Source organism: Gamsiella multidivaricata (assembly GCF_025024155.1).
Source record: "Gamsiella multidivaricata strain RSA 2152 chromosome Unknown BC939scaffold_5, whole genome shotgun sequence".
Lineage (NCBI taxonomy): Eukaryota > Fungi > Mortierellomycota > Mortierellomycetes > Mortierellales > Mortierellaceae > Gamsiella > Gamsiella multidivaricata.
The window spans coordinates 698,447-724,320 of record NW_026251713.1 but is presented as its reverse complement, the minus strand read 5'-3'; the positions used below and the strand labels follow the sequence as shown (position 1 = coordinate 724,320).

The window sequence follows — 25,874 nt, the reverse complement described above, 5'->3', positions numbered from 1 at the left end:
CAGGAAGAAGGATCTATTACGGTTCCGAGCAGATGGCTCTGACGAGGGCCACAGCTTTAGTCAAGACGGTGGCACGCAAGCCTTTGACAATGACATGCGAGCACATATTCAGATGAACATCGAGCTCTGCTGCAGCATCGACCGTAGCCTGAACATGGACCTGCTCTAGGAACAAGTTCACGCCCAGATCACGGACCAGAAGCGCGACATGCAGACGGACATAGGTCATTAGATTGGCCTTGAGCGTGATAAACAGGTGCACCACGTCAGCTCTGACGAGAACCTCTACATCTGAGATAATATGCCTGGCGCGGCGACGTATATATAGGTGCTTCGCCTCTTGGCCGCAGTACTTAAAAACGATTATACGTGCGTATTATTGGGTCCTGTCCAGGACAAGGACTTTGGCATCTGTATCAGCCTTGGTACTGATCGCAGAGCGGGTCTCGGCGTCGACACGGATCGACAGGTCGGGGATGAGGACATCGGCTTTGGTGGTGATCAGGCCAGAGGCGGGGACCTTAATTTCGGTGTGGGTATCGGAGTGGAGATTGAGTTTCAGGTCAAGGAGAGCCCCGGCGACGATCTTGGTGTTGACGTCCACGGTTGCGTTGATCACCATATCGATGTGGCTTCCGTTTCGCTTCTTAATAAGAACCGGAAGGGATGGTGCATGGTCTTTGTTGTGGGCAGACTCCGGCGAAAGGGACGAGTCGGCGATGTTTGAGAGAGGGGAGCGCCTGTCAGGGACTCGATCATGTCACTGGACGAGGTTATGGGCGCAGGTACGGTTGAGACTGCGACCGCAAAGACAGAGAAGGGAGGAAGTCTCTGTGAGCGGGATAGGATATCAATCTGTTTACTCCGAGGTACACTGCGTCTTTTATAAGCACAACGTTTTTTTTTTTTTTTTTGAGTTATAAACATTGTATATGTAGTTCCCAGTAACCTGAACGACACGAAAACTACATGAAGACTTGCATGGTTTGCAAAGTGTTTAGGCAAATGCCTCGTTATATATATTCAGCTATTACGAGTGGCTTCCTAGGAGTGCAGCGCCATCATCTGAGCCCTTGTTGGTTCGTAACGGGAACAATTATGGGTCACCTATAGAGCCTTGATGGTATTTAAATGAATTCGCGTGGTGTGCCATGCAGATCATGTCGAGTACCTTGAGCTTGTGTATGCAGGAGCCTAGGGCCAGGTCTGTCATATTGGCCACGGACAGCGTTTTTTTTGAGATAGTCCAAATGAGAAAATAGGCACTGCAGTAAAAGCAAGTACTGCGCCTGAAAAGTCGGCCTTCTTTGGCTGCCGGCCTTAACCATAAATTAGTATAGCTCAAGCACGGAGCTACCATATTGTTGCCTGTGTTTAGGCCCAAATTTGACGAGGAGTAGCGAAGCGTTGAAAAAGTACCGATACTAAGACGAAGAGCGACTGCAGATTTCCGTACTTGGTCTTGACTAAGAGACCGTTCCAGCAACAAAAACTCGTAATCTCTTTCAGCTTTATCTCTCACTTTTTATTTTTATTTTTTTGTTTTTTCAACTCATCCTAATATCCGATCTGTTCTCCAGTCTTTATTCACCATGAAATCTCCTGCGATCCATTCTGTCACGGCTACCTTGGTGCCCGCCATCTTCTCACTCGTACTCTCTATCTGTGAGGCGGCTTCTGCCACTAAGCCCGTCAATCTGAATGCGCGAAATCTAGAAGATCAGTTGAGCGGCTATTCTCTGTTCCGTCTTCATCGGCGCAGTTTTGATTCAAATGATTTTCTGGACCGATCTGCAGCTGGCAGAACTAGTAACTGAGATCCTAGACAAGACCGGCAACAGGACCGGTCCCGAATACAAGTCCACCGTCATCAGCTTAGTCATCATATGTTCTTTTCCGGTTCAGCATCAGCATGCTGCTAGTCCTGCAAACCCAAATTTCGTAATAAACACAAGCGGAATGCATTCACTTCATTAACTGATTAACTAACACATCTCTCTGTCAAGTCTATCCTGTTTACTTGGTGGTATTGGCCTCCGTAACACTGGCCTCTTCAGAGTCGGATTCTTCTGTGGCAAGAACAGGCCGGACAGGAAGGGCCCAGGCGCAGACACAACAGATCAGGGTGATGGTAAAAGTGACCCAACAGACAATGCGCCATCCATGCATGAACGAGTCCAGATATTGGGCATCGATGCCACCTCCATAAATGAAAAGTTCCTCCACAGCTGCGGGCGGCATACCCGAGATGATGACCTTGAAGCAGATGACGATTGCGATCATTTGGGAGATCATCGTGAACATGATACGGAGAGACGACGAAGACGATCGTTGCTGTGGGAGGATGCAGAGCATGGAGATTGAGGCCGAGGGTGAGGAGTAGAGGCCCCAGCCGAGGCCATTGACGAGCAAGAGTGCAGAGATAGACCAAGTGTTGGTGTCTGGTTTGACCACGATGGGCATGATCAGCGTTGCGACCGATGCGAGGGCTAGACCGACAAAACACAGGTACCGGAATCCGATCGTATCGGCTAATTTGCCAGAGGGCATACCCGCAATCATGATGCCGAGACCAAAAGGAATCAGTAGAATACCAGCCATCAGCGGGCTCTTGCTATAAGGACCCTGGAAGAAGAAGATGTACGAGAACGTCAAATTGGTTCTGGCAACACCTCCTGCCAAGCCTCCGAGGACGACTGTGTTGTTGAAGACCCAGTTCGTGAAGAGTCTGAAATCCATAAACGGCGCCTTAGCAGCATTAAACCGGCTACCTCCACGAACAAAAGTTTCCTGGATTAGAAAGACAAGGAACATGATTCCTAACGCGACCCCCATGCCGATCAAGGATCCGTTCTCTGAGACTTTGCCGTTCGGGAACAAGGCGCTGACAACGACCACGAACAGTAGAGTAATGCTCGCAGTCAGACTGACGAATCCAATGTAGTCAAAGGTCCGAATCAGCTTGCTAAAAGATGCGTATTGGATGTGCGAGTAAACCGTATCGTGGCAAAAGATGAATCCAGTGATCGTTCCTAGAGCGCCAAAGGGCAAGTTGAAGAAAAACACCCACTTCCAGCTCGCCTTGACAGTAGCGCCTCCAATAACGGGCCCCAGAATCGTCCCTGCAGCGAATGCAATGTTGATGATGCCACTGGCAAGACCGACTTGGTTGTACGCGTAAAATTTGTCGGCGACAAGTGCGAAACAGTTTGAGAAGAGAAGCGCGCCGCCAAGACCCTGTACCACGCGGTAGGCCAAGAGGTCGTAGCCGTTGTTCTTCTTTTGGGCGAGACCACAGAGCAAGGAGCCGAGGGTGAATACGAGGAATCCAATGTTGAACATTCGGCAGCTATCCGGTGGAATACAATATCTATTAGCACGCGCCATCGATGTTGAAAGATAAAAAGACGAAGACTGAAAGCAAGTGCTTACCGAATGCCCCTCAAACCAGCATCGCCAATGTAGCCCAGGAACGGTACTGCGGCCGTAATAGCCAGGGTATATGTCAACAGCACCCAAATAATTGTGGCAAAGTCGATCTTGAATGGCACAAAAAAAAAAAAAAGATTGAGTGTGAACGTATTTTTGCAGTCAATATAGGAATGTATTAGTATCGCAGATTCTTACATTGAGGCTCCGCATAAGGTCTGGTAGGGCCACAATCAGTGCTGAGCCCTGGAGCGATACAAATAACGCGCCCAGAGTCGCTGTCGCGAGGACAATCCAGCGCCTGGAAGGGGGTTCTGTCTTTGGCCTGTGTGCCTTGGACATCTCCAAGTCGAGTGCCATCTGTTCTTTATTTTGATGCTCCAATTCGTATTCCAGGTTCTGCTCCATGGACGGGTCCATTTCTGCGTAGCTGTAGCGAGATACTATAGGAGGTCTATCAACGCGGTTTAGGGTCTCGACGTTTGATGTCGATGAACCTCCCGCGGCAGGTTCCTCGATAGATTCGTGATTTTCAGTCATTGTAGGGTCCTTGAGGGGAAGGTAGCAACGTGTGAAATTAATGAACAATTGGAGTGAGCATATAGCGAGGAGGATTTGTGGAGAGAGAAGGTGTGCAACCCACGAAAGAAACAGAGGAAAGCAGTGAAGTAAGAAAGGTCTATATCTCGCAGCCCTCGGAAGCAAAGGACCTCGTACCGCTGTCGAACATACAAAACTCGACAAAACAAACGGCTATAGGTTTAACCCACGTATGTTTCGTGTGTTTCGTCACTAGCGCCTCGACCTACAACCACACGTCGAGCAACATTAAAATCGCTTTATTCGTTTCAAAGACTACTTCGAGGTCAAGTGGTCAGGTAAAGAGGGGCCCACTACGAATAGGAAGCTTTTGAATGCGATGGGCCAACCTCTCCCGAGCTTGATGTTATGCAATCATAACGACGGCATCATTATGCGAGCTACCAATAATGCAGCGCAGTTAATATGAACCCGGGTATGTCCTGAGGGTGGTCTCCAAAGTTTGGGACAGAAGCATTTTCCTGCTGACAACGCGCAGCAGACATGCTTATAAGCAACTGTGAAGCGTGCAGCCATATGATAACTGTCATTTATTGGAACATATACCAATTGCGTTCTTGTGCTCGAGTAATTGACCGGCGAGGGTAGTGTGTGTCTGCCAAGGTCCAGACGACCACTATAATGAAAACTGCATGAAATAGGCATGTCTCAATCATCAGCTCTAAAACGATTAAGATGTGGACTAGATAAACCAAAAGAGGCATATGTTGAGGGCACGAAGAGTACATACATTGGGGAGATAAGCACAAATAAATGAGTAGGGGTCTCTGCGAGCCTATAACACATACAGAAAGAGTGGGTCGCATTTGTGCGGGACACAGCTTAAAGGAATCGATCGGGTATTGGATCAATGGAAGGTCAACCTTGGTAAAACGAAGCGTTTCATACGTTTGTGGAGGTAGGGACTTGACAGAATTTGCCCAATCATCAAATAGATGGAGGACCCTTAAGTGGATGGATAACGAAGAATATATCGTATCCATTTTTTGGTTTGTTTGGAACTCCCTTTCACAATTCGTTAAAAATGGCTGCCCTCTACTCGGTCACCGTCAAGGATATCAACGCCCACGACTTCAACCGTGCCTACGCCGCTTACCTCAAGCGGTGAGTATTTTTATAACGACAACAACTACAATCGGGAGAGATGGAGCTCAGCATCAAAACGTGAATCATGAATTCTGGGATTATGCCGAATGATGAAAACAGGAATTTCACATTCAGTCTGGATCATGGGGAATGTATCATCAAACAGCGACCATGGCACTGATCGACGACTTTTTTTTATTTTTGCGACCATATCATAGTTCCGGCAAGCTCGAGATCCCCAAGTGGGTCGACCTTGTCAAGACCGGCACCAACAAGGAGTTGGCTCCTTATGACCCCGACTGGTTCTATGTTCGCGCCGGTAATACATCTGGACTTTTTTGCTCCTCAATCCCAACTTTTCGACATCGACCAGGAGGGCTTCGATTCAACTGGACACGGATTACACCAACATCCATCATCTACCAGCATCTCGATGGCCAGCTATACTGGAGACTGTGGTTCTTGTTGATTTCCAGGACTCCATGTGATCTTTGATTCTATTGCAGGACACTTGATACTCTGCCTATTTTTTTCCGCCTGGCCTGAACAGGACGTTGTCATCAGAGTTGTGCAGAAGCTTTGCCTCAATTGCTCTATGATATTTGAGACAATTGGAGCAGAAGGACATAATAGCGCCAAGGACCCTACTTTTGACATTATTACACCATACTACCCAGTTTCCATGCAGGAACAAATACAAGCCCGTGCAATTGGTGGCGCCTCAGGATATTGCAACCCAGGATAACATCACCGGCTGGATATTGAGCAATTATCGACCATGGATCTTGAAACTGCCCAAAGGATCTCGACACATTGCACCTCGCCTCTTTCGGCATTCTTTGGTGTCAGCGTACAATGGACTAACCAACAGTACATATTTTTTCATGGATATTTCACAGCCTCCGTTGCCCGCCACATCTACCTCCGCCGCAGCGTTGGTGTTGGTGCTTTGAAGAAGCTCCACGGTGGCACGGTCAACCGCGGCTCCCGCCCCTCCCACCACGTCAAGTCCTCCGGCTCCATTGCTCGCAAGGTTCTTCAGGCCTTGGAGAAGATTAACGTCTTGGAGGCTGATGAGAACGGGTACGTGATTGCTGTTTTCGATATGGAGCGCTATCTTCCATTCATCTACGCTTTTAGTGGCTATGATACTGGGACGAAGGATTGGCATCATTGTTCCTGACATTGTATTTTCGTTTTTTCTTTCATATCATAGTGGACGCAAGATCACCGTCGATGGTCAGCGTGATTTGGACCGCATTGCTGCCTCCGTTGCCCAGGCCCAGGCTTAAATGTTGATTTATTACCCTTCCGCTTCAAATAAATCTCCCGTATCTTGAAATTGGTTGTGCATAACGATCGCGCGCAAAAAAAAAAAAAAAAAAAAGAAACCGTCTTGGATCAGTCGTTGGCTATCTTTGAAGTGCAATTGTGTAAGGCATGCTTTGAATGTCCATATCTAGGATGTGCTTGTAGTCAATACCAAAATGTTATATCTAATAGGTCTGGCATGAAAGCTGTGCTCATGCGAATGGAATCATAATCGACGCTTCGTCTTCAATGATCGTTAAGGTGCAAGCACCCTTCTACACGCAATGTTGCCCAACCAAGTACTTTGTCCCTAATAAAGAGACTTAAAATTTAGCATAATAGTGCTCGGGAATACGAGATGCAATAGTTTATTAGGTTGAAAAATGCAAGTATGGTACAGTGAAGAGGGGCAATGCTGGATGAGAAGGGTATGTGGTGTTCTTGATATGGCTGAGTGTCCTCATCGGATCAAGATACCGGAGGAGCCGCTGTGAGGACAAGCTTTGCTTGTACGAGCACACATGGGTCTACATCCTGGCCATGGACAGGGCCTGCATGTGGCTCGTGCTGGCCTTCTGGAACAGCATCTCCAGGGCTTGGTCCTGCGAGAGGAGCGCATTCTTGTTGACGGCTGCGACGTCCGAGGGGTTGAGGTGGACCGAGGTACGGGGGGTCTGCGAGGGCGTGTTGGCAGCCGAGGCAGTCTTGTTCTTCTTGGAGGCCGAGATCTTGAAGAAAGTCATTTTGTTTCGTTGTTATTGGTTGAGGATTAAAGGATTGGTGGTAATGCTTTGATTTGTTGTAGAGTCGATGCGTTTATGCTGAGTGAATGAAGAAAGAGGAGGAATAGCGCAATGACCAGGTAGTATTTATACCTGCAGGACAAGGGGATCGGGTGAAGCCAAAAGAGGGGATCTGCGAGGAGAAAACTTCGCGAGCTGAGAACGAACCGCCGAGCCTGGACTTGAACCGTGCGGAGCCTAGATTGAGACGCACCCAATTCATGCTCCTGCTCCTGTACGTGACACCGTTCCTTGCCAAAAGAATAGACACGCGTTCCTCCCCTCTGCTGCTGGACCATCTCAACGCTGCAAGATGTAAATCCCTTTAGATTGTAGCGAAGGCACCGTGTCGCCATGGAGATCGTGGACAGGCCACCATCGGCTAGTTCCTTTTCAGGCGCAGCCAGTCTTCCTTTCCTTTGTTATTGTCGCGTCGTACTCTCATCTCCCAGCAAAGGACGCACTGTGCTGTCGTCGCCTTCATCAGATCCAGCACAAGGAATAGTGCTTGTCACCCTGATAGTCCCTGCACTAGATACGACGAGAAGGACCACACCGCTCGCAGGCCAGCCCACCGTACTTTCCCTCGCGTCTCTTTCTCTCACCCCTTTGCTTCCAGGCACTCAAAGCACTGTGGAAAGCTCTGGATGGTTCCTCTCAGACAATGCCAGCTTGTAGCAGATTAGCGAATTGTTACGGATGGCACGTATATGGTAAAGCTCAAGGGGAAAGCGGTGTTGGAGAGAGAGAGGTGTGTACCTTGAACAAAAACGTAATGAGGCAATTTGGTTTTGAGTGGCCTGTTTCCAGCTCCTTCCAAATTATATTTAGTCGCTGCGGTTGCCCAAAGAGCGGCCTTCGAAGCGTCGCTGGGGGGCGATCAGATCCTCATTTAGGAACCATCCCACGCTCCATTGCCAACGTTGCGCTTTAGTCGCAGTGCATTTGCTGCCCGTCACTAACAGCGGTGAATTATTTATTGTGTTTTCAGTCGGAGATCTTCTTTATCTCCCTCACTCTATTTCAGTATGCTGGCGGGGGTTGGGGAGCTCGGTCTGGGCTCCTTCTTTGTACGTATCCCCTCTTTAATTCCCATGAGCGAGTCGTGAGAGTAAACAACGCAAGCGGCTGGTCGAGCACAAACACTGGTGAGTTGTCCTCTCATACGCACATGTCCTATCTACAGGACATGGCACTCTCCGGGAATGTGGATCGATGGATGGTAAGCAAAGACTAACACTTTGGTCAAGGTGCTGCTCACAGCCCACAGCCAGGAATGAATCCGCAAGTGATAACAGCAGGATGGGCCATGGATTACACAATAGTCTTTCAACGTACACACCCCACCCCATTCAATCCCCACAGCTGCCGCCAGAAAAGGAACTTTCTACAGTCTCCACGGTCAATCGCCGCCGAGAAAGCGCACCCTAAGACCGTGCAGTCTTCATATTGGCAAATAAAAAAAACAAAGACCACAGTGGGTGGAGCAGGTCTGAGTTGCTTTCCTTACCATCATCAGGCCGAATGTTCGAGTCCAGCCAAACAGCCATACAGTTCAGGGCAGTCAGCACCCAGTGGTCAAGGGCCTGCGCGTAGAGTATGCAATGGATTCAAAGAGAGAAAGGTCCCACCGTGCCATTCAGTCAGCTAGTCAGTCAACCACTTTCTGCACTATACTTGTTCGGCCACCTCTTTTGGCAGGCCATTCATTCTCAGGCTACTCTGGGTCTCCGCAATGGTCTTTACAAAAGTCATATAAATACTGCTGATGGACCCCAGACGCGCGCTTGTTCATCACATCAGACACTTCAATACCAATCCCTCACACCAAACAGCACACGCACACGCACACGCAAACGCAAACGGACACACGCTCTCACTCTCTCTTACAAACATGCAGTTTTTCAAAAAGTCCAACAAGAACAAAACCGCCTCGGCCGCCCCTACCCCTGCTCAGACCCCCCGCGGCTCCATGGACGAGTCGCGTCCCACTGCCCCTGTACTTACGGCCAAGCAGCAGAAGCAGATCAAGGACGCCGAGATGCTCTACAGCCTAATTTCCAAGTCTGTCACTGGAGGCCAGAGCGGTCCTTACATCCTCTGAATGGGTGTATACCAACATACTGACACGACCCAGGACCAAGGCGAATCCATACTTCATACAACCCATATACCGAGCCGAGGGGCAACCCAGCCATCAGTATCACCACAAGCATCCCTGCAATCATCCACTGCACTGTAATATATTTCCTTGACAATAAATCGTCATCTCCTATTACCTTGAGATCGAAAGCAGTGATTCCTTGTACATCACGACGCGCTCTGCCATGGCGTAGTTCCATACACTTCCTACAAAAGCGACACATCTATACGCAGAAGAGTATGCAATGCGCTGTAGGAAAGCTGCGGGATACAACTCCGTGTATACGTTGCGGTCCCTAACCCGTAGAAGTGGGCAGACACTGGTATCCAACCTGCAGCCGATCAAGATAGACCCGATTCAGTGCATTTAACGTTAACGTTGCCTAGACTGATCATTATAAACGATCCGCAGGAAACAGTGCTCCTTGGAGCGGATCTGGAATTCATTATAAGTCTTCTAGTCGTGCTCGTATGTGGTCCAGGAATGGAAATGAACATGGCTCGATGGGCAAGAGCAAAAAAAAAAAAAAAAGACAGCGCGCTGGTTTGGCTAAGCGCGGCAAATATCGAAACAAGGGTATGGGTCGCCCTCTGCGTTCGAAGGCAGGTATAAATACAGCTTCCTTCTCCTCACACTTTCAGTCCTCACTCAACTCAAAGCCAAACCGACCCCAAAGTACTCATCTACAACAAACGCACACACTCCCCCGTCCTCACCTCACAACATCAAGCAAACAATCCCCAATCATGCCTTTCTTCAAGTCCGCCTCCAAGAAGAGCCAGACCGCCTCCGCTGCGACCACGCCCGCCCAAACGCCTCGCAACTCCATCCACGAGCAGCGCCCTAGCCAGCCCAAGATGACCAAGGACCAGGCCCTCGAGATGATCTTCAACACGTCGATGGCTGATGCCGCTGCCGGCCCCTTCATCCGTTAAGCATGGCCGATTCTAAGTGTGGATGCCTGATCTCTCGTTCAAACACCTTGCTTCCGCAAAACAAAAACAAAATTCTCCCAATCATCGCAGCATCATCCGTATACCTCAACAGCATATTCATAGCGCGTCTCACACTGTACCATAGCACATAAATCAGCATTTTATATCATTAAAAAAAAAGATCTGTAATATCGAACAACGTTTGCCTGTGCGGATGGTTTGCTACTATTAATAGGGTAGCGGAGACTGAGCGAGAAAACTTATGCTCGATCTTCGAATTATGGGTGCATATAACCAAAAGATCTAGTGCTGATTATGGTGGCGCTATCATCGTGTCTTTCCTATATCGCAGTTCTACATCGCCTTCATATACACCAATTTTCAAGACTCCCTGCAGATAACACTTGAGATATATATACAAATTGGCTGCAATGCCGCAAGGGCATGTTTATTGGGTGATACTACAAATGTCTACGTGGTGTTGTACAGTTGGGTGAGGAAGATGCATCCATATGAGGATGTCCATTTATCGAATGAATGGACCAGCAGCAGCATCGCCCATGGTCTTGTAAAAGATCTTCTCAAGTGCTTGTTCCCTGGTCATTTTGTTGGCAGGACGCTGCTCATGCATCAAAGAGCGAGGAGTAACAGCGGGGGGGGGGGGACCGAGGCCGAGGCAGACTGGTTCTTGGAGGACTTGAAGAGGGCCATGGCTATCAAGTGTGTGTATTTGTGTGTGTATTTGTGTGTGTAGTAGGCGGTATTACTTGGTTGTCGGCCGATTACTTGGATGGCAATTGGTTGGTTAGTTGGTTGGCTTGAGTGGTGGTTGTTGCTGTGAGTGAAGAAACTGAATGCAGAGGGACGACGGGTCCTTTTTATACTGTTGTCCCCTTCCAGTGTTCTATTCTTGGCGCGCCATTCTTGTCTTTGTGGAGTCAAGCGGGGCATGGGCCACCTCGTTCTGTCTGGAAGAGTCGACTTCGAAGAGTCTACCTCGGATGTCACCTTCCACGGAGAACGTTGCCAAGGAGGAGAACGAAATAAAAAAAACGCGCACGGTACATCGTGGAATGTTGACTGACCTTAATGTTACAGAATGACATCATGAACCTGAATAATCCTATTGGTTTCATTCGCGACAAATATGGACTTTGTTGGTATGCTAGCCAAGTATGCCGAGCGTCGTTAACGTCGCCTTGTGGTGATGAGCACCAACTGAAATACCATGTATGCAAAATCAGCTCGGTAAGAAGAGCATAAACTTAACTATGGATAGAGATATTGTCTTCTCAGCATGGGTCCTGCCACGTCAGCGTTCGGTTTGTTTATTGCTTCGCCTTTTTTTCTCTTCGATCTCAGTGCTGATTCGTTTTCACCTTTAATTTTTATACCTTTTGTCCTTTTGCTTTCCCGGTCCCCATCCTTTTCCTTTTCTCTTCATCGCTTTATCGCTTCATCAAAACGGAGCTGTCGAGCTAGACAATCAGTATGATCTTCTTACGCAAAAATATAACTGAAGGCGAAAGCGCGCCGCAAGACAGTATGGTCCACGTTGTTCTGGATATGCTCAACAACAGCACGGACCGTGAAAGTATGGCTGTCATTTTGCCCCAACAAGAGCTCAGTAGGCAAGACCCGGAGTATATTTTGAGTTCGGAAAGCGGAGGCGAGAATGGCGCTTCTAATGCACATGTTCAGGATGCCATGACAGAGCCGGAGATGGCAAAGGAAAATCAAAGAGATGGTGTGTCTGTCGCCAGTGCCGGTAAATTTCCTGTCGAGCTAAGATTGTAACTGTTGCTCGAATCTCCTGATAGAGTGTGTTCTAATTAGAGCCTCTTTCAACTCAGTACGCAGACTGTACTTTATGCGAAAAGACAGCACTCGCTCACCTGAGCGTCTATCCATGTCCAGGATCAGGTTCTCCAAGGCTGATGCCTCGAGGGACGACGACGACTCATCGGAGGACGACTCATCGGAGGACGACTCATCGGAGGACGACTCATCGGAGGACGACTCATCGGAGGACGACTCATCGGAGGACGACTCATCGGAGGACGACTCATCGGAGGACGATGACGGAGTTGACGCCGACGGGAGCAGCGACGCTTTTATTGACATTAGTGATATTTCTGACCGAGGAAGCCTCTTCGAAGAATTTGAAGGCGTGGGCGACAGTTACGAATGCACCGAGGTGTAAGTATATCCTACTAAATCGAATTCGCCGTGCTGATGAGTGAGAAAACGTCTCATATCGTGATCCTCCAAACAACTTACAATGTCCAATGCCAATTCCTAAAAATGAATTACAGCAAACAAAAGTCGATCAATGCGCGTGTGTCCAATGCGTCCAATAGGTTCACAAGCGTAAGTCGCGAATGGCCTTAGATGATGATTATGACATCCAGTTTGTGGTGGGTACTAAGATCTCGACAAATATCTGGCCCGTCTTCGTATTAGTGGCAATTCGACATGGCAGGCTGGGAGCCTGGGGTATACGACATTATCCTAGGAGTCTCGGCTAGAGGCTTGGACTTGGACCATGTAGAATCGATTGCCTTCACCCTTGAATCGGCGTTCGCTGGCTCGGAACCAACTGAGGTGAGCAACCGACAATACTTGTATATGAAGATGGTAAGACCAGAAGCTGATTGCAAGCCGTTTTATGAAAACCACAGATCATATCGAAGCAGAGCCTCAAAGCACTTTGCATGGGGAAAGGTAGTAAGAATAGAGAGAGAGCTACCCGCGTGGGATTGTGGTCGTAGCGTTTAATACTTGCATGGTTTGACAAGACAACACTGCGATTCAATCTTAGCTTCATCGGGTAAAAGGGCCATGTGGAAACTGCATGTACAAGCCTGGAAGATCGTAGATGAGGACTTCGATGATATTGAAGACCTGAAAATGCTTATCATGGAGATAAGGTCCTTGGATCACAGTTCGTCAGGATTCCTTGAACTACATTTCATGGATATTCGTCTTTTCAAGCGTGAAGGATATCCTGCTGGTAAGGCAGCCACACGTCGCACTTTCTTCATTTTCGCTGAGAACAAGGAATTTATTTTGCTTATGCACTCCATAGACTCATATATTAGAAAGCACCAACCATATATTTGGTCCATCAACATCGGTCATGTTGACAGCGATGTAGGTGAGGTCTCGCCAAAAAGGATCATACATTTCGCGGTCTCAGGAGATGGGAACTATGCTGCGACGCTCGCTGCTTCGGAAACATATCTCTTGCTAGAACTATGGGACTTGCGACCTCCGAGAAATCCAATGACCAGGACTAGAGCCTTTGTCGCGGGCACACGCCAAGAGGCCCTCCAGGGTGAATCCCCAGCGCCGTTCCGCCCTCGGCTCTCTACTGGCACACTGATACCTTTTACAGAAGTTCACGACTGCAACCTCGAATACTCCTACAATGTTTCGATGTCGTGGGATTCCTCGCAGGTCGCATTGACCGATGCTTCGAAAGCGTATCGGACTTCAGAGAGCGACAGTCAGAGCCTCTTTGCAGTCTATAACCACATCCCAAATCCGCAGTCTTCAGCAACAACGTCGGGTTCGACTGCGGTACCGTTGACACAGTCGAAGGACTACCAGCGTTGGACGAGCCTCGACGGCTATTACGGATACGGCAAGTTTCACTTCACGGATATTGAAAATCAGGAACCCTGTTACGAGCGCTTTGTAACATGTGGGGGAATATCTGTCGAGGTGTATGGAGTCTTACAGGAGTGGCGGCTTCTTCACACCATAAACCTTGTCCAGCCGCTCGACGGTCCGGTTTTTGGTATTTCCTCTGCCATGAGATTGATCAGGACTCTCCGAGGCAAGCATTTGGCATGGAACAACATACAGGACCACCCTGAGATAATCTCCGTGTGGGACTTGGAAACCGAACTCATGACATCCACACATTGGAAGAAAGGATACGACTCCCTATTGATCAATAATGATACTATCGCCTTCTCCAGTAATGGTTCCGCCATGGCCATTGGTCTGCAAAAAGTGATTACGATATACTGCGCCGAGACTGGGGCTATTCGTGGATCTTTCAGGCTGCCTGAATTTTGCGATCATATTATCGATATCGCGTTCGTTCATGGTGATGCTCAGATGCTAGTCAGTACAGACGGAAGAGGTGATGATACCAACCGACATGGAATCGGCCTTATTGTGGACGCCTTCAATTTGACGATTACGAACCGATTCTCTATCATGAACTCGTGGAGACCGCGACCAACAGGGATAACATTTAATGACAATCTCTTCTGTGCGTCGGAGTCGACATTGGACCTTGTCCGTTTGCAAGACCGCATTTTTCAGCCATATTCCCAGCCAGACTCGACTGCATGCGATGAACAATGTAAGAGCAAATTGGTCCCACTCAATCAACAACAACCAACAAAGTTCAGGGCACCATCCGGAATGCAGTTCAAAGTCCGAATGCATCGCAAAGGGGGGCCACACGTCGTAATATCGGCGTTTAGCAGCAATGGGCTTCCCTCTAAAAATTTCACCCTTCCCAAGAGCAACAATCGACGTGGCGATGGATGGGACTACAAGTGTGCCGCGATACCTAAGGACCGGTCGCATTTGGTAGTGATATCAGACACCTTTGTCACAATATGGGGGCTGCCTGCGACCCTACATGACGATTATACATTGCTTTTGGCATGGAAAATGCTGGAGAACGATGATTTCTGGACCTGGAAGTGCGAATTCTGGTACACTTGTCCTCATCGACAGATATATGCCGGCAAACACGCTACCGCTAAGGAGGACGATGACAACACGAGCAGAAAGATCAAGGAACTCTTTTCCCCACGCGTTGAACGCGTCTTTTGCAGTAAGGAGCCTCAGCGGTTCCTCTTGGCGCTTCATAGTCTGATTGGCATGTTTGTGGATGGCGATCAAAATTGCAAAAATGCGATTCTTCAGTACGTTGGCTCGCAAATCAACAATTACCCGAATCCGGCCGACCAAAGGCAGAGTGTTCTTGCTAACATCTGTCAAGCGTGGAATCTCATGGTTCACGACGACTATAAGCAGTTTTTAAAGGCACTTCTACAGTCGTCTTTTGGGCATTGGATTCCCCTAACAAAGTACAATCGGGAGTCGGATCCACTCCTTATCTTAATCGACCATGCTCAGACACAGCCACGGGCTATAGAGATGGCCGAGATCCTCGTCAGATACTGTATCCATCAAGCAAGAGTTGAGAAGGATCAGCACTTCCTTCTACCAATCATGAAGTGTCTGCGCGAGCTGCTTCACCCAAAGCAAATCCACTCCGAGTTTGGACTGAGAATACTGCGGAGGTTGGCCTTCATCCCGGTTAAGAATCGCTCGTTCATCATTGACCACCACTCCATTATCGTCCACCCAACAAAGTTCCCATGGCAATTTTGGAAGTCGTCGACGCAAAGTCTGCACGAGTTCTCTGACGCAATACTGCAGCCGATGCACTATCCGCAGGCACAGGCACATGATCCAAGTAACAACAACTTCACACGCGACCTATTTGTGGCGCCGTTTTGGACGCTTTTGAAGTCTAACAGCGACGACGACGGCGCCGACGACAAAGCATTCGTTGATCCAGCTCCTTCTCCCTTATTGGGAGTAAAGGATCTTTTCCATTTTATAACTATATCTTTATATTCTGCGCTGTGGATGACCTACGTGATCTTCCACATGACCAATTACAACCACGCGACGGTAGTGGAGTGCCACGAATTCACTCTGGAGGCACTTGATAATCCGGCCGTCGCAGCACTGATCGAATACAAGTGGTAAAAGCATTGAATCTACAAGCATGTTTTACACATTTGTGGGATCCTTCCTAATTGACTATTTTCTATCGTCGTATCACCTCCTCCATAGGAACACCATTGGCTTCAAGTACTGGCTCATAAGATTCCTCGGGCAGTGTTGTTTCTACTTGCTAGTGCTCGTTGCCGTATTCTTTCAAATTTACGGCGATCACAACAGACCCCTTACGAGCCTCTATGTTGCGATCACATGTGGCTCTATTATTCTCCTCTGGTTCAAGCTCCTACAAGTCCAGGAGAAAAAGCAATATATATCGTAAGTCTTCAAGTAAATGCACTCTTACGTTTTTCTCTCTTTGTCTCTCTCTTTTTTTTTTACCACTAATCCCTACACACTGGACTGGAAAATGACCGTAATAGGTCGGTTTACGATTGTGTCAACGTGCTCACGTTTGCACTGACATTAGCAGGGGGCATCAACCAGTTCGTTCTCAACTCCAGCAGCTTTTCGGAAGGGGAGCGCCACAACTATTTTTTCAGCTTCTCCGTGCCGTGTATCTTCTTACACTTTGTAAGATACGATATCTCTGCTATATTCTTCATGTACTGATAGCTCTACCGGCGCTTGAATCATCACGCTCACATTACTCTGCTCCTCATCCAACTCATAAAAGCTGTTCGAACTTCGGGTTAGCCGTAGTGTGGGCCTATTTGTGATGATCATCGTCCAAGCCATAAGCGCAATCCGCGTGTTCTTTGTCGTGTTTGCAGCAGGTATTTTGGCTTTCACGATCGCGATCATGCATTTGCTCCGAGGTTGCGCTTCTAGCAGCTGCCAAACGCCAGCCACCAGTTTCCCGGACCAGTTCTATGAGGCTATATCAGCGACCTATTTTTTCATGGTAAGGTTGGGGACGAACAACTTGTCCGCCTGTATACCTGTTTACTTGCTCGCACCCAACTTGGGCAGTGCGAGATAAGATGAATAGGCGTCAGAAGTTTTATTAACATGTACAATTCCCTTTCTCCAACGTATGCCAATAACAGAGCGGTCGATATGACTCAGTCAGTGATGACTTCAATTCTGACAACTGGGCTTTTCACTTCATGATGATTGTCTACTTCTTGTTCACTGTCATCATCATGCTCAACGTACTGATCGGTAAGAGGCTGTCATTTATCTTTTCCCCCGTTGTCAATCACAGCGATCTTTCACAGGCTAGATGTCTAATTCTATATCTTTCTCAAAAGCGTTAATTAACGTGGCCTTCAATAAGGACGATGAAACTTGGCTCCTGGTTTGGCGGAAAAACAGACTGCATTATATTGAGAGTGCAGAAAGATTGAGCCACAGAATCCCAGGTAACGTTTCTCAGTTAATGGCCCGTTTACATGAACTGAAAAAAAAAAAAAAGAAGAGGCCTCCAATTATTTTCTTTGAATTTGAACGTGTATTAGGGTTTAGACGAAATCACCGTTACTGGTTCCCAAAAGAAATTTACTACTCAGCCATCCCAGAACAAGTCAGAGCGTACAGAAAAAAATATTCCGAGAAAATGGCGAACGGGGACTCTGATATTACGGATGGATCTCAGGACCTATTTGACGATTTTTCTTCAGAGAAGGCTACTGCTGCTGATATTGCGTCTGCCTCGGCATCAGTTGATGTATCATCGTCGCCAAACGAGAATCCGGCGACATTTGCAAAGACTGAAGCTGCCAAGGACGCAGTATCGGCCATGAAGCAGAAAGTGAAAGCAGAGCTGGAGTCCCTACAACAACTGAAACAAAAGGTGTGGCAACAGGAGTAGCAACTAGGCCTATTCAAGATTCTCGAACTGGTAAAAACCTTACAAGTTCAATCAGAGTCGAATGAGCGAAGGGTCATGGGGCAGGAGGAAAGAATCCGAGAACAGAGTATGTTGCAGCATCACCAGTTGCAGGAGCAGCTGAATAGACAGCAAGAGTCGATTGAGGGGCAGGTCAGGGAATTGCAGGACCTTGTATCGACCCTTTTGGGCGAAGCAAGCCCTCCGCCACCTAGGAGGGACTTCTGTCGTGATTTTCTGGATACATGACGTTGGCAGTTCGGCAGTCCTTTCTAAGAGAGAAACTTTAAACCTGAATGCTGTGTACATTCTGTACATCGAGGGCAGATTAGTGGCGTTCAAAGTCGGGAGGAATTTACTCGATATTATATTATTCAGTTGTACAACACCACTAGACCAGCATGACTTTGTAGGGGAAGTGGGAATATGAAACAATTCGATCTGTGGGACTTTGTAGGTGTTTACGCAAGCAGCACTGTAAAGAGCGCCAAAGCCTTCTGTTTCGGCAAGACTTGATAGCTGTGGGAATATAAAAAAGGATAGGATGTGAAGGATGGTCTGGTCTGGTCAGTCCCCCCAGATATGGTGGAGGATGATCTGTCCTCGGATGTGCTTGCTTGTTCGCGTCATTTTCTTTAACTTTAAAAAAAAAAATATTATTGTTTCGCGTTTCTGCTGTGCAGCAATCGAATCGTTCCTTGAGGTGACCTAAAATTTGCTGTATTAGAAATCAGATAATTTTTAAGGCGCAAAATAGACCCTGTCCCCCTCGGCCGTATTGTCTTCTGTATCGAAAGTGGGCTAACGAGGGAAAAAGCACAGAGGATGAATTGTTTTTAAGACAATTAGCTTCTTTTCAATTGCTAATCAGTCCAACAAAAGAAAAAGCTAGAGGCGAAACTGTAGCATGGCTTAATAAACATGTCCCTGTGGCAGTGAACAGCCCTATCCAGTTCCATGAACGATATTGACGAGACAAAAGTATTTATTTATTACGGTTTTCTCTAAGGGATATGTATTTTTATTTTATTATTTTTATTTTCCTTACCGAGCGTTGATCTGTCTTGACTGCTCAAGCTGCCCGAGCAGCTCATTGATCTGATCACGATATGCTTCCTTCACATCGACGATATCCGCCCTCAACTCCTGGACTTCCTCAGTCCTCTCGCCCAACATCTCCAACGCAGCTTTATACCGCTCCTGCAGCAAGGCCAGTTCCTTCTCTAAACCAGGGACCCGCATTGCCTGCTTCTGCAGCTCCTCCAGCTCCATGGCCACTCGGACAAGTTCATCAGAGAGCTCGTCTAGAATACAAGAGATCGTTAAAAAAGAGTTGTCAGGAGAGGGGAGGATAGATATTCAATACATTATGATCCTGAACATGCGCAGTATCGTCAATTCATTACCTTTGTTCTTGTTCGCAGTACGCACTTGCTCGCTCAAGAAGGTAACCTGGCCCTCTAGCTGACGGACCACTGTGTTCAATCTCTCGATCGCCACAGCTTGACCAGTTGCGCCGCTACCAAGGCCCATTAGGCCCATAGACGACGCTGTCGCGCTCATTCCTGACATGGTCTGGGAGGAGCTGGTCCGCGATAATGAGGGTGGCATCCCGTCCAGACTAGCAGGGCTTGTGATCGACTCAAAGCTCGCGCGGACTCCGTTGCCGCTTCCATGCAGAGCAGTCTTCAATCCACCCATAACTAGAGGACCGCCTGCCAACATGGGCGATGAGAAAGCTGTCGCAGAGATGGAAGAGGACGACGGCCGTGGGGCTGCCGCTGAACTTCCAGCCGACAGGTGCACTTCCGAGCCGTCGTCCACAGTTCCTTGTCGCTTCTGAAGCTGTTGGATCTGCTGCTTCAGCTTGTCGATCTCTGTCTGCTGTCGCAGGCGCAATTTCCTTTCTGCGTCCTCCTTGGCTTCCTCGATGGCTCGCTCGAGATGGGCGCGTTCCTTGGCGAGATCGGACTGCGCCTGACGTGTCTCCTCCTCCTTGTCCTTCAAAAGTCGTTTGTTGGCATTGATCTCTGATCGAAGTTGTGTGTCCGCTACCCTCAGCGTCTCGAGGCGTGCTTCCAGGGCTGCGCTTTGCGATTTCTAAGAAAAAGCAAGTGACAGTAATACAGGGCATGATTAGTCTCTAGAGAGGAGATGGCAGAGATGTCATAGGGACGCCCCGAAAAAAATAAAATCGACTCTTTACCAGTTCATCCATTTTGTCTCTGGTAATCTTTTCTCGCTCCTGCGCCTTGGTTACATCTTCTTCAGCTTCCGTGACACGGCGGGTAAGGGTCTTCTCAATCTTGTCCCAGTTACGACTGGCAGCACCTTGCTGATTCTGCAGGACCTCGATCTGTCGCAGAAGCGGTCGACGAGCCTCATCTAGTGCCTCCTGCAGGTCATACGAGTCGTTATCGTTCTGTTCAAGACGCGCCTGTAAGCTCCTGATCTCCATCCAGAGCTGGTCCTCCTTCTCTCCCGCGAGCTCCTCTCGATTGGAAAGAGAAACACGAAGGTCCTGGATCTCCTGATGAAGGTTCCTCTCAACCGCCACATGTTGTGCCTTGAGTTCGTCTATCTCCTTGTTCAGGTCCTCGTTAAGTTTCATCTCGCGATCCAGTGCTGCAGCGTGTGCTTGGTTTGATAGCTCAGCAGAAGTTTTACGGGCCTCTGCGAGCTCTTGTCGTGCCCGATCCAGCCCCAGTTGTAGATTGGCCTTCTCCTCCTTGACCTGGAGGAGCTCTGCTTCCATCTTTGTCATTTGCTTGTTCTGTCGCTGGTTGATATCGTGCAGGGATTTTACGGAATCTATAGTGGAAATAGAGGCCGAGTCGGGGTGAGTTGCATGGGCCGGCATCTTCACCAAAAGCGTATTAACGCCCCCTCCCTGGGCATATGTCCCTTACCGTTCAGCTGCTTGTTCTCGTCCATTATTTTCCCGAGCTTGGCCTGGGAATCAGTGTAGTCCGAGAGCGCCCTGTCCAGCTTCTTTTGCGTGTCCATCTGCAGCTTCTCAGCTTCAATGTTTTTTGTCCGCAAGGTCTTGATCGACGTCAAATACTTGAACTCCTTCTTCGACAGAACCTCGCCTATAGATATAAGATCACAACTCGTCCGTTAGCAATGAATACCTTAAAAAATAAAAAATAAAATAAAAAAACCATACATATATTTGAATCGCTTATCATTTAGCCTGTGCATACAGCCTACCTTCTTCCAAGAGTCCCCGGATCTGCTCGTCTTTCTCCTCAAGTAATGCGCGCTGTTCCTCTAGAGTTTTCTGAATCGACTTTGGTTGACTCGCCAGGTTAGATCCGCGTGCGACCTCGAGCTCTTTCTTTTGTGATTCGATAATCTTTTCCAGACCTGCGACCTTGGTTGCCTTCAGTGCATCCTCAGCTGCTTTTGCGTCCTCTAGATCGCGCAACCTTTCCAGAAGCGATGACTGTTCCTGCATGACCTTGAAAAGTTGCTCCTCCCGCTGCTCCAGTACTTTCTTTAAGGGATTCTCGTCAGACGTGATAGATCCGACGATTTTGTCCGTCTTTTGAGTGTTGCCGACCTTGTCCAACGTCTGCTGCGATACAGGAGCTGGCTCTTTTGAGACAGAATCTGCGGGCCCCGCTTCGGTTGGTTGAGTTGGTACAGTGGTTTTGACCGGCTCGTTGTCGAGAGATGAGCGAGCTGGGGTGAGTTCTGTCTTGTCAACTACTAGACTATCTGTCGATCCCTCTTGATCTTTTGCTTCCTCAGCTTCTTTGGATTGCACCTCGATCTCCTTTGAATCGTTTGCTGTGATCGTCTCTTCTGTAGTTACGGAGCCCTCCCGGTCCTGTTGTATGGGATTGATATCCTGATCCTTGTCCTCAGAAATCATCTCCTCCGGCAAAGATTCACTCTGCTTGGCATTATCTGTCTGCATCTCTGGGTCCTGTTCCGGACCGGCTGATTCGTCTGTGGTCTTGTCGACTGTAACGGCGCTTTGCGTGGCCTCATCATTTGCGTCCTTGTCCTCCTGTTTCTCCACGGCCTCTCCAGCATCAGCACTCGCCTCCACGGACGGCAGTTCTGATGTATTCGACTCCTTTACTTCTTGATAGCTGTCTTCAGCTACGTCTATATCATCTGATGGAGCGTTTTCCTCGCTAATTGCAGTGACCACATTGGTGATTTGTCCATTACCCTTATCTGGGTCCTCTTTTCCTGAAGCGCTGTCTTCTGGTTCCGTGGATATTGACTGTCGTACCGAGGGTGAAGGTGAGGCTGCTGGAGACCGAGTTGTGGCGGCCGAGGATGGCGACTCGTTCGTCTTCTTAAAAATTCCCCTCATCCTCTGCTCCAATCTTTCTCGGTTAGCGGCAGCAGCAGCAGCAGCAGCAGAGTTGCCGCCCGAGACCGGTGGTGTTGACATGCGCATGATTCCAGGAGTAGTGATGACCATTCCTGTGAACGGATCTACAGTTACAGTGGAGTCGTCCCTTGCGATGCTGGTGCTGGGCTTTGAGTCATCCAGAGGCCCCTCCTCCCTTGAAACGCTTACGGATGTTCGCTGATTTTTGTCCTCGCCTTTATTACTGAATGCGGAGCCCGAGTTCCTCGCAGCAGTTGCCTTGGACCGGCTGTTGAGATCATCCTCCGCTGCGCTGATTTCATCCAAGTCCTGGGAATCGCTTCGACCTGAGAGTCGGGGCAGCTCCTGCTTTTTGGGCGGTGTATCCTTTGTCGACGAAGCGCCGGTGATGCTGGATGGCAATACTGTCGCATGCGGCGAGAATGATGTGAGTGTTCCTGAAGCGCCGCCAGGGATGGGAACATTGATGTCAAGCACCATATCCAGCTTGGATTCGATAGTGGAGAGTCCTTGTTTCAGGAAGCTACCCCATCCTCCACCGCCGGTACTGCTCCCACTGGTGTTTGATGATGACTTGTTGGCATTGGGTCCCGAGCCCGAGCCTTGGGCGCCAAAGAAGCTGCTCATATTTGACGGTCCGTCCTTTCGTCTCTCGAAGGGTCACACTGTGAGAAAGAAGGTTTGTGTGGGAGGACAGGTTTAATACTCGAGATGAAGTCCCACTCCTGTAGACATGGTGGAGCGGCTATGCCATTACCTTGGCTCGCGTCTATAGTCAGAGAAGGTTTAAGAAGGATGGTAGAGTGGCGCTCGCATGGCGCGGTGGTGATGATGCTAAAGTCGACTGGAGTGAAGCTTTGTGCCAGCACGTGACGCCCGACGCCCAAAGAGCAGTTTATTCTTTTTTTGGTACTCCCAGATATACGGATCAAAGGACGCTGGACGTTATGCTTTGGTATGTAGGTATTTAAAAAGTGTCCACCGCGTCGAACTGCAGAACAGTGCTGTAGACTAGGTTACCTATGGTTGCTTCTGCCTTGATCTCGTTTAGACCAAAGTGCATGATGACCTTCACCTTGACCTAATATGCCGTAATATTAAAGAATGTTCGCGTTAGATCTCCTATTCGGCAAGCAATTAGGCAATTTACAGCTATTACTTCTGATGTCAAAATTTTGCTAAAGCGTACCACAGATCCCAGGCGGGCCAGAGGTGGATGTGGGCATGGAATTGGAATGTCAGCTAACTTGATTACTCCGACATCGGTGGTATATCTTGGTGGATCTCCATCGGTATCCGCGGCGAACAGGGCAACGTTGTAATCCTCGGGACCCTCAGAGTATTTTGTGAACGAGAACTCTCGCGACATGCACTCATCCACGTTGACCTTTTGGCCCCTCTTGACAAAAACAGTAAATCGGTCTATGCACCAGACGCCATTCACCTCGAACTTGCGTTTCGCCAGCGGGTCCCTGCCTCTCTCGAACGGTTGATCCGATGAAATGCCATAGCACCGGCGCGCAATACGTGCTGTCACGACTCGGGGATTCAGGCCTACGCAGACCGCACCGCGAACGACAGCCAGCTCAGGACGAGGTGGGGTAGAGATCAGTCCGACTTGGCTGCTGAACTGTGTTTTGACACGGCTGTAGAGGTAGTTGGAGGACCCGAATCCACCGACCAAGAAAATGGCCGAGCAGGTCTTGGACTGTGACAATTGCTCCTGAATAAGCGCCAGCACACTCTTCACCACCGGCTCGAAAACGTTCTCCTGCAGTTCGGATGCAGTGAGGACCAGGTAGCCGTCATCAATGCCCATTGCTTCTGGGTCCTCCAAGTCTTCAAAGCACTTGCTCGCAGGCAGTTGCAGGAACTGGTCCTCGATTCCATCAAACTGCGGCTTGATCGCGTCCGCGAACGTGTCGACTAGGTTGGGGATGATGTTTGCTGGAAAGTTAGCAGCATAGTGACCAAACCTTTGTTCCAAGAGACGACGCAGGTTGCGATCCAGGAAGACTGAGCCGCAAGAGGCACCGTGACCTTTTGTCACTTCGGAAAGACGCCGTCCTGCGCTAGTCACCTCGATTTCAAAGACAATCAGATCCACAGTTCCTCCACCAGCATCGCAAATCATGAAGCGGTCCCCGTGGCCAAGGTCGAATTGGTCGCATTTGCGCTCGCAATACAGGGCCGCGGCCTCTGGCTCCGATATCAACATGAGGCGGTCGGGATGATCGGTCTCCTTGATGAGGTGGGACTTGATGGCGGCCTGTCTCATAAGGTTCTTGGCCTTGTCAGACCACATCGCCGGGACCGTCAGGCAGTACCGGAAATGATCTCGCTGAAAGTTCTTAGCGAAACCACGCATAATCTCACCGAGGACGTATTCGTGGAATGCTTCCAGATAGTGCGAAATAGCCTCGAGAACAGTGATGTCAACTTCCAAGGGAGCGTTATGCATGGTTTCGTCTAGATGCAACTTGTATTGGGAGAGGAGAGTGTGCTGTCGAGCGGTGGGCTTGAGGGTCTCTAGTTTCGCCTTCCACCCCCATGCGACCAGCTTATGCTCAATATCGTCCTTTTTGTACAAGTTCAAGGTCGGAGTCTTGGGATATTGAATAATCTGTTTAGGCCTGTAGCAAATCGGTACAAAGCATCAATCCGACCGTTTAGGCAGGGTCAGAGACGGGCGACACCCCCCTTGCTTGGATGGTTTGCTACGCTGGCGAGCTTCGTACTTACCAAGTCGTGATGTCAATCACCTCTTTTTCGTCTTGCGCATAGGCGTAAGCACAGCCCCTATGGTTCACAAGAAATGGCTCCGCTGCGTGAGATTCAGGAGCGGTACTCTTTCGAGACGTTTAAAGTTCATTTCGAACAAGGAACGTCGCCTACGAGAAGGTCGTGCCAAAGTCGATGGCCATAATAATAGGGTAGTCCCTTGGGTTGAAGACCTGTTGCTGCATTGTGAATGTCTGGAATGAGATGCGAATGAGCAAGAGGAAAAGAAGAAGAAAAAAAAGAAGAAAAAAAAGAAGAGTGTTTGGCAAGTGGTTGCAACCTATGCAGGCGAGAACAAGGAGGATGTTCAAGGCCCTTTTAAAGGTCGACTGATGGGTCCCCTCGCTATGACCATGCTGAATATCATAAAAAGTAGACCTGAGCGGGGCTGAAGCTTCGAGAGTATGGCACGCGCCTTTATTGACTTTCATTATTGGGCCGACAGACAAGAAGGATTTTTAAGGCGGACGTTAGAGTGGGCTGTGCCAAAAAAATAAAATAAAATAAATAGCGGGTGTCGATGGCGAGGGCGTGTGTGTGCTGGTGGTTGATGTTGTGTCACGTCTAGCACGCCGCTTCGAGCAGCTCGGGGGCGGCAGTAGGGACAGGGACAGGGACAGGGACAGGGGCTGCCAGGGGAACCGATATGGGTAGGAGCCCAGGCGGTGTGTCTAAAAGCGGGGGTGCGGATGCCAGAAGTAGACAGTCGATCGGCTGCTGGTGTTGTTGTTTGCATGGGGACGTGTGCAGTGCGTGTGCAGACAGGCATTTGCTCTGCGCGTGTGCCATCCTCCCTCCCATACTGCGTGACATGGACTTTTTTTGCGAAAGGGGTTTCTAT

At 48.9% G+C, this 25,874-nt stretch overlaps 11 protein-coding genes across 11 annotated transcripts; 5 read left to right on the top strand and 6 right to left on the bottom strand.

Moving 5' to 3' along the window:
• Nucleotides 1-16: 16 nt before the first annotated feature.
• On the bottom strand, nucleotides 17-728 carry BC939DRAFT_525357 (uncharacterized protein; the record flags this gene model as incomplete). Its single annotated transcript, XM_051561309.1, has 2 exons — nucleotides 430-728; nucleotides 17-285 (listed from the first exon to the last, which is right to left on the bottom strand). The coding sequence occupies exons 1-2, from the start codon at nucleotides 620-622 to the stop codon at nucleotides 17-19; spliced, it is 462 nt and encodes a 153-aa protein (XP_051416819.1). The 5' UTR covers nucleotides 623-728.
• Nucleotides 729-1,533: 805 nt separating this feature from the next.
• BC939DRAFT_525356 (major facilitator superfamily domain-containing protein) lies at nucleotides 1,534-3,969 on the bottom strand (the record flags this gene model as incomplete). The annotated part of the gene is made up of 3 exons (XM_051561308.1): nucleotides 1,534-3,349; nucleotides 3,433-3,539; nucleotides 3,628-3,969. 3 exons carry the CDS (start codon nucleotides 3,967-3,969, stop codon nucleotides 2,017-2,019), a joined length of 1,782 nt encoding a protein of 593 aa, XP_051416818.1. The 3' UTR covers nucleotides 1,534-2,016.
• Nucleotides 3,970-5,040: 1,071 nt separating this feature from the next.
• BC939DRAFT_438286 (40S ribosomal protein S19-A) lies at nucleotides 5,041-6,499 on the top strand. The gene is made up of 4 exons (XM_051553816.1): nucleotides 5,041-5,133; nucleotides 5,334-5,434; nucleotides 6,015-6,198; nucleotides 6,332-6,499. Exons 1-4 carry the CDS (start codon nucleotides 5,054-5,056, stop codon nucleotides 6,405-6,407), a joined length of 441 nt encoding a protein of 146 aa, XP_051416817.1. The 5' UTR covers nucleotides 5,041-5,053; the 3' UTR covers nucleotides 6,408-6,499.
• A 454-nt stretch (nucleotides 6,500-6,953) lies between these two features.
• BC939DRAFT_499257 (uncharacterized protein) lies at nucleotides 6,954-7,564 on the bottom strand (the record flags this gene model as incomplete). The annotated part of the gene is made up of 3 exons (XM_051559923.1): nucleotides 6,954-7,154; nucleotides 7,302-7,406; nucleotides 7,505-7,564. 3 exons carry the CDS (start codon nucleotides 7,562-7,564, stop codon nucleotides 6,954-6,956), a joined length of 366 nt encoding a protein of 121 aa, XP_051416816.1.
• Nucleotides 7,565-8,218: 654 nt separating this feature from the next.
• BC939DRAFT_227038 (uncharacterized protein) lies at nucleotides 8,219-8,684 on the bottom strand. Its single transcript, XM_051550829.1, has one exon. The coding sequence runs from the start codon at nucleotides 8,558-8,560 to the stop codon at nucleotides 8,294-8,296; it is 267 nt and encodes an 88-aa protein (XP_051416815.1). The 5' UTR covers nucleotides 8,561-8,684; the 3' UTR covers nucleotides 8,219-8,293.
• BC939DRAFT_227045 (uncharacterized protein) lies at nucleotides 8,527-9,514 on the top strand. Its single transcript, XM_051550830.1, has one exon. The coding sequence runs from the start codon at nucleotides 8,808-8,810 to the stop codon at nucleotides 9,333-9,335; it is 528 nt and encodes a 175-aa protein (XP_051416814.1). The 5' UTR covers nucleotides 8,527-8,807; the 3' UTR covers nucleotides 9,336-9,514.
• Nucleotides 9,515-9,578: 64 nt separating this feature from the next.
• Nucleotides 9,579-10,485, top strand: BC939DRAFT_226985 (uncharacterized protein). Its single transcript, XM_051550828.1, has one exon. The coding sequence runs from the start codon at nucleotides 9,822-9,824 to the stop codon at nucleotides 10,284-10,286; it is 465 nt and encodes a 154-aa protein (XP_051416813.1). The 5' UTR covers nucleotides 9,579-9,821; the 3' UTR covers nucleotides 10,287-10,485.
• A 2,518-nt stretch (nucleotides 10,486-13,003) lies between these two features.
• On the top strand, nucleotides 13,004-17,139 carry BC939DRAFT_226889 (uncharacterized protein). The gene is made up of 6 exons (XM_051550826.1): nucleotides 13,004-13,299; nucleotides 13,375-16,090; nucleotides 16,182-16,385; nucleotides 16,537-16,640; nucleotides 16,744-16,971; nucleotides 17,117-17,139. Exons 1-5 carry the CDS (start codon nucleotides 13,128-13,130, stop codon nucleotides 16,761-16,763), a joined length of 3,216 nt encoding a protein of 1,071 aa, XP_051416812.1. The 5' UTR covers nucleotides 13,004-13,127; the 3' UTR covers nucleotides 16,764-16,971; nucleotides 17,117-17,139.
• On the top strand, nucleotides 16,449-17,872 carry BC939DRAFT_226802 (uncharacterized protein). The gene is made up of 5 exons (XM_051550824.1): nucleotides 16,449-16,640; nucleotides 16,764-16,971; nucleotides 17,117-17,231; nucleotides 17,321-17,431; nucleotides 17,535-17,872. The coding sequence occupies exons 2-5, from the start codon at nucleotides 16,786-16,788 to the stop codon at nucleotides 17,810-17,812; spliced, it is 690 nt and encodes a 229-aa protein (XP_051416811.1). The 5' UTR covers nucleotides 16,449-16,640; nucleotides 16,764-16,785; the 3' UTR covers nucleotides 17,813-17,872.
• A 994-nt stretch (nucleotides 17,873-18,866) lies between these two features.
• Nucleotides 18,867-23,061, bottom strand: BC939DRAFT_226862 (uncharacterized protein). The gene is made up of 5 exons (XM_051550825.1): nucleotides 21,112-23,061; nucleotides 20,808-20,990; nucleotides 20,105-20,709; nucleotides 19,305-19,998; nucleotides 18,867-19,202 (listed from the first exon to the last, which is right to left on the bottom strand). The coding sequence occupies exons 1-5, from the start codon at nucleotides 22,877-22,879 to the stop codon at nucleotides 18,943-18,945; spliced, it is 3,510 nt and encodes a 1,169-aa protein (XP_051416810.1). The 5' UTR covers nucleotides 22,880-23,061; the 3' UTR covers nucleotides 18,867-18,942.
• A 50-nt stretch (nucleotides 23,062-23,111) lies between these two features.
• On the bottom strand, nucleotides 23,112-25,323 carry BC939DRAFT_419419 (uncharacterized protein). Its single transcript, XM_051553056.1, has 4 exons — nucleotides 25,148-25,323; nucleotides 24,995-25,051; nucleotides 23,442-24,885; nucleotides 23,112-23,333 (listed from the first exon to the last, which is right to left on the bottom strand). The coding sequence occupies exons 1-4, from the start codon at nucleotides 25,216-25,218 to the stop codon at nucleotides 23,220-23,222; spliced, it is 1,686 nt and encodes a 561-aa protein (XP_051416809.1). The 5' UTR covers nucleotides 25,219-25,323; the 3' UTR covers nucleotides 23,112-23,219.
• Nucleotides 25,324-25,874: the final 551 nt, after the last annotated feature.

What these genes read in the sequence shown, in the direction of transcription:
- BC939DRAFT_438286 (XM_051553816.1), top strand. Translation starts at nt 5,054, where the DNA reads ATGGCTGCCCTCTACTCGGTCACCGTCAAGGATATCAACGCCCACGAC. An exon ending in TACGCCGCTTACCTCAAGCG is followed by an intron (nt 5,134 to 5,333) that starts GTGAGTATTTTT and finishes ACCATATCATAG; the next exon opens with TTCCGGCAAGCTCGAGATCC. An exon ending in TTGGAGGCTGATGAGAACGG is followed by an intron (nt 6,199 to 6,331) that starts GTACGTGATTGC and finishes TTCATATCATAG; the next exon opens with TGGACGCAAGATCACCGTCG.
- BC939DRAFT_227038 (XM_051550829.1), bottom strand. Translation starts at nt 8,560, where the DNA reads ATGGGGTGGGGTGTGTACGTTGAAAGACTATTGTGTAATCCATGGCCC.
- BC939DRAFT_227045 (XM_051550830.1), top strand. Translation starts at nt 8,808, where the DNA reads ATGCAATGGATTCAAAGAGAGAAAGGTCCCACCGTGCCATTCAGTCAG.
- BC939DRAFT_226985 (XM_051550828.1), top strand. Translation starts at nt 9,822, where the DNA reads ATGTGGTCCAGGAATGGAAATGAACATGGCTCGATGGGCAAGAGCAAA.
- BC939DRAFT_226889 (XM_051550826.1), top strand. Translation starts at nt 13,128, where the DNA reads ATGTGGAAACTGCATGTACAAGCCTGGAAGATCGTAGATGAGGACTTC. An exon ending in GCGTGAAGGATATCCTGCTG is followed by an intron (nt 13,300 to 13,374) that starts GTAAGGCAGCCA and finishes TGCACTCCATAG; the next exon opens with ACTCATATATTAGAAAGCAC. An exon ending in GCACTGATCGAATACAAGTG is followed by an intron (nt 16,091 to 16,181) that starts GTAAAAGCATTG and finishes CCTCCTCCATAG; the next exon opens with GAACACCATTGGCTTCAAGT.
- BC939DRAFT_226802 (XM_051550824.1), top strand. Translation starts at nt 16,786, where the DNA reads ATGATCATCGTCCAAGCCATAAGCGCAATCCGCGTGTTCTTTGTCGTG. An exon ending in CAGCGACCTATTTTTTCATG is followed by an intron (nt 16,972 to 17,116) that starts GTAAGGTTGGGG and finishes TGCCAATAACAG; the next exon opens with AGCGGTCGATATGACTCAGT. An exon ending in ATTGAGCCACAGAATCCCAG is followed by an intron (nt 17,432 to 17,534) that starts GTAACGTTTCTC and finishes ATTAGGGTTTAG; the next exon opens with ACGAAATCACCGTTACTGGT.
- BC939DRAFT_226862 (XM_051550825.1), bottom strand. Translation starts at nt 22,879, where the DNA reads ATGAGCAGCTTCTTTGGCGCCCAAGGCTCGGGCTCGGGACCCAATGCC. An exon ending in CCGGGGACTCTTGGAAGAAG is followed by an intron (nt 20,991 to 21,111) that starts GTAGGCTGTATG and finishes TTATATCTATAG; the next exon opens with GCGAGGTTCTGTCGAAGAAG. An exon ending in GAGACAAAATGGATGAACTG is followed by an intron (nt 19,999 to 20,104) that starts GTAAAGAGTCGA and finishes GCTTTTTCTTAG; the next exon opens with AAATCGCAAAGCGCAGCCCT.
- BC939DRAFT_419419 (XM_051553056.1), bottom strand. Translation starts at nt 25,218, where the DNA reads ATGCAGCAACAGGTCTTCAACCCAAGGGACTACCCTATTATTATGGCC. An exon ending in GACTTTGGCACGACCTTCTC is followed by an intron (nt 25,052 to 25,147) that starts GTAGGCGACGTT and finishes TGTGAACCATAG; the next exon opens with GGGCTGTGCTTACGCCTATG. An exon ending in TGGCCCGCCTGGGATCTGTG is followed by an intron (nt 23,334 to 23,441) that starts GTACGCTTTAGC and finishes ACGGCATATTAG; the next exon opens with GTCAAGGTGAAGGTCATCAT.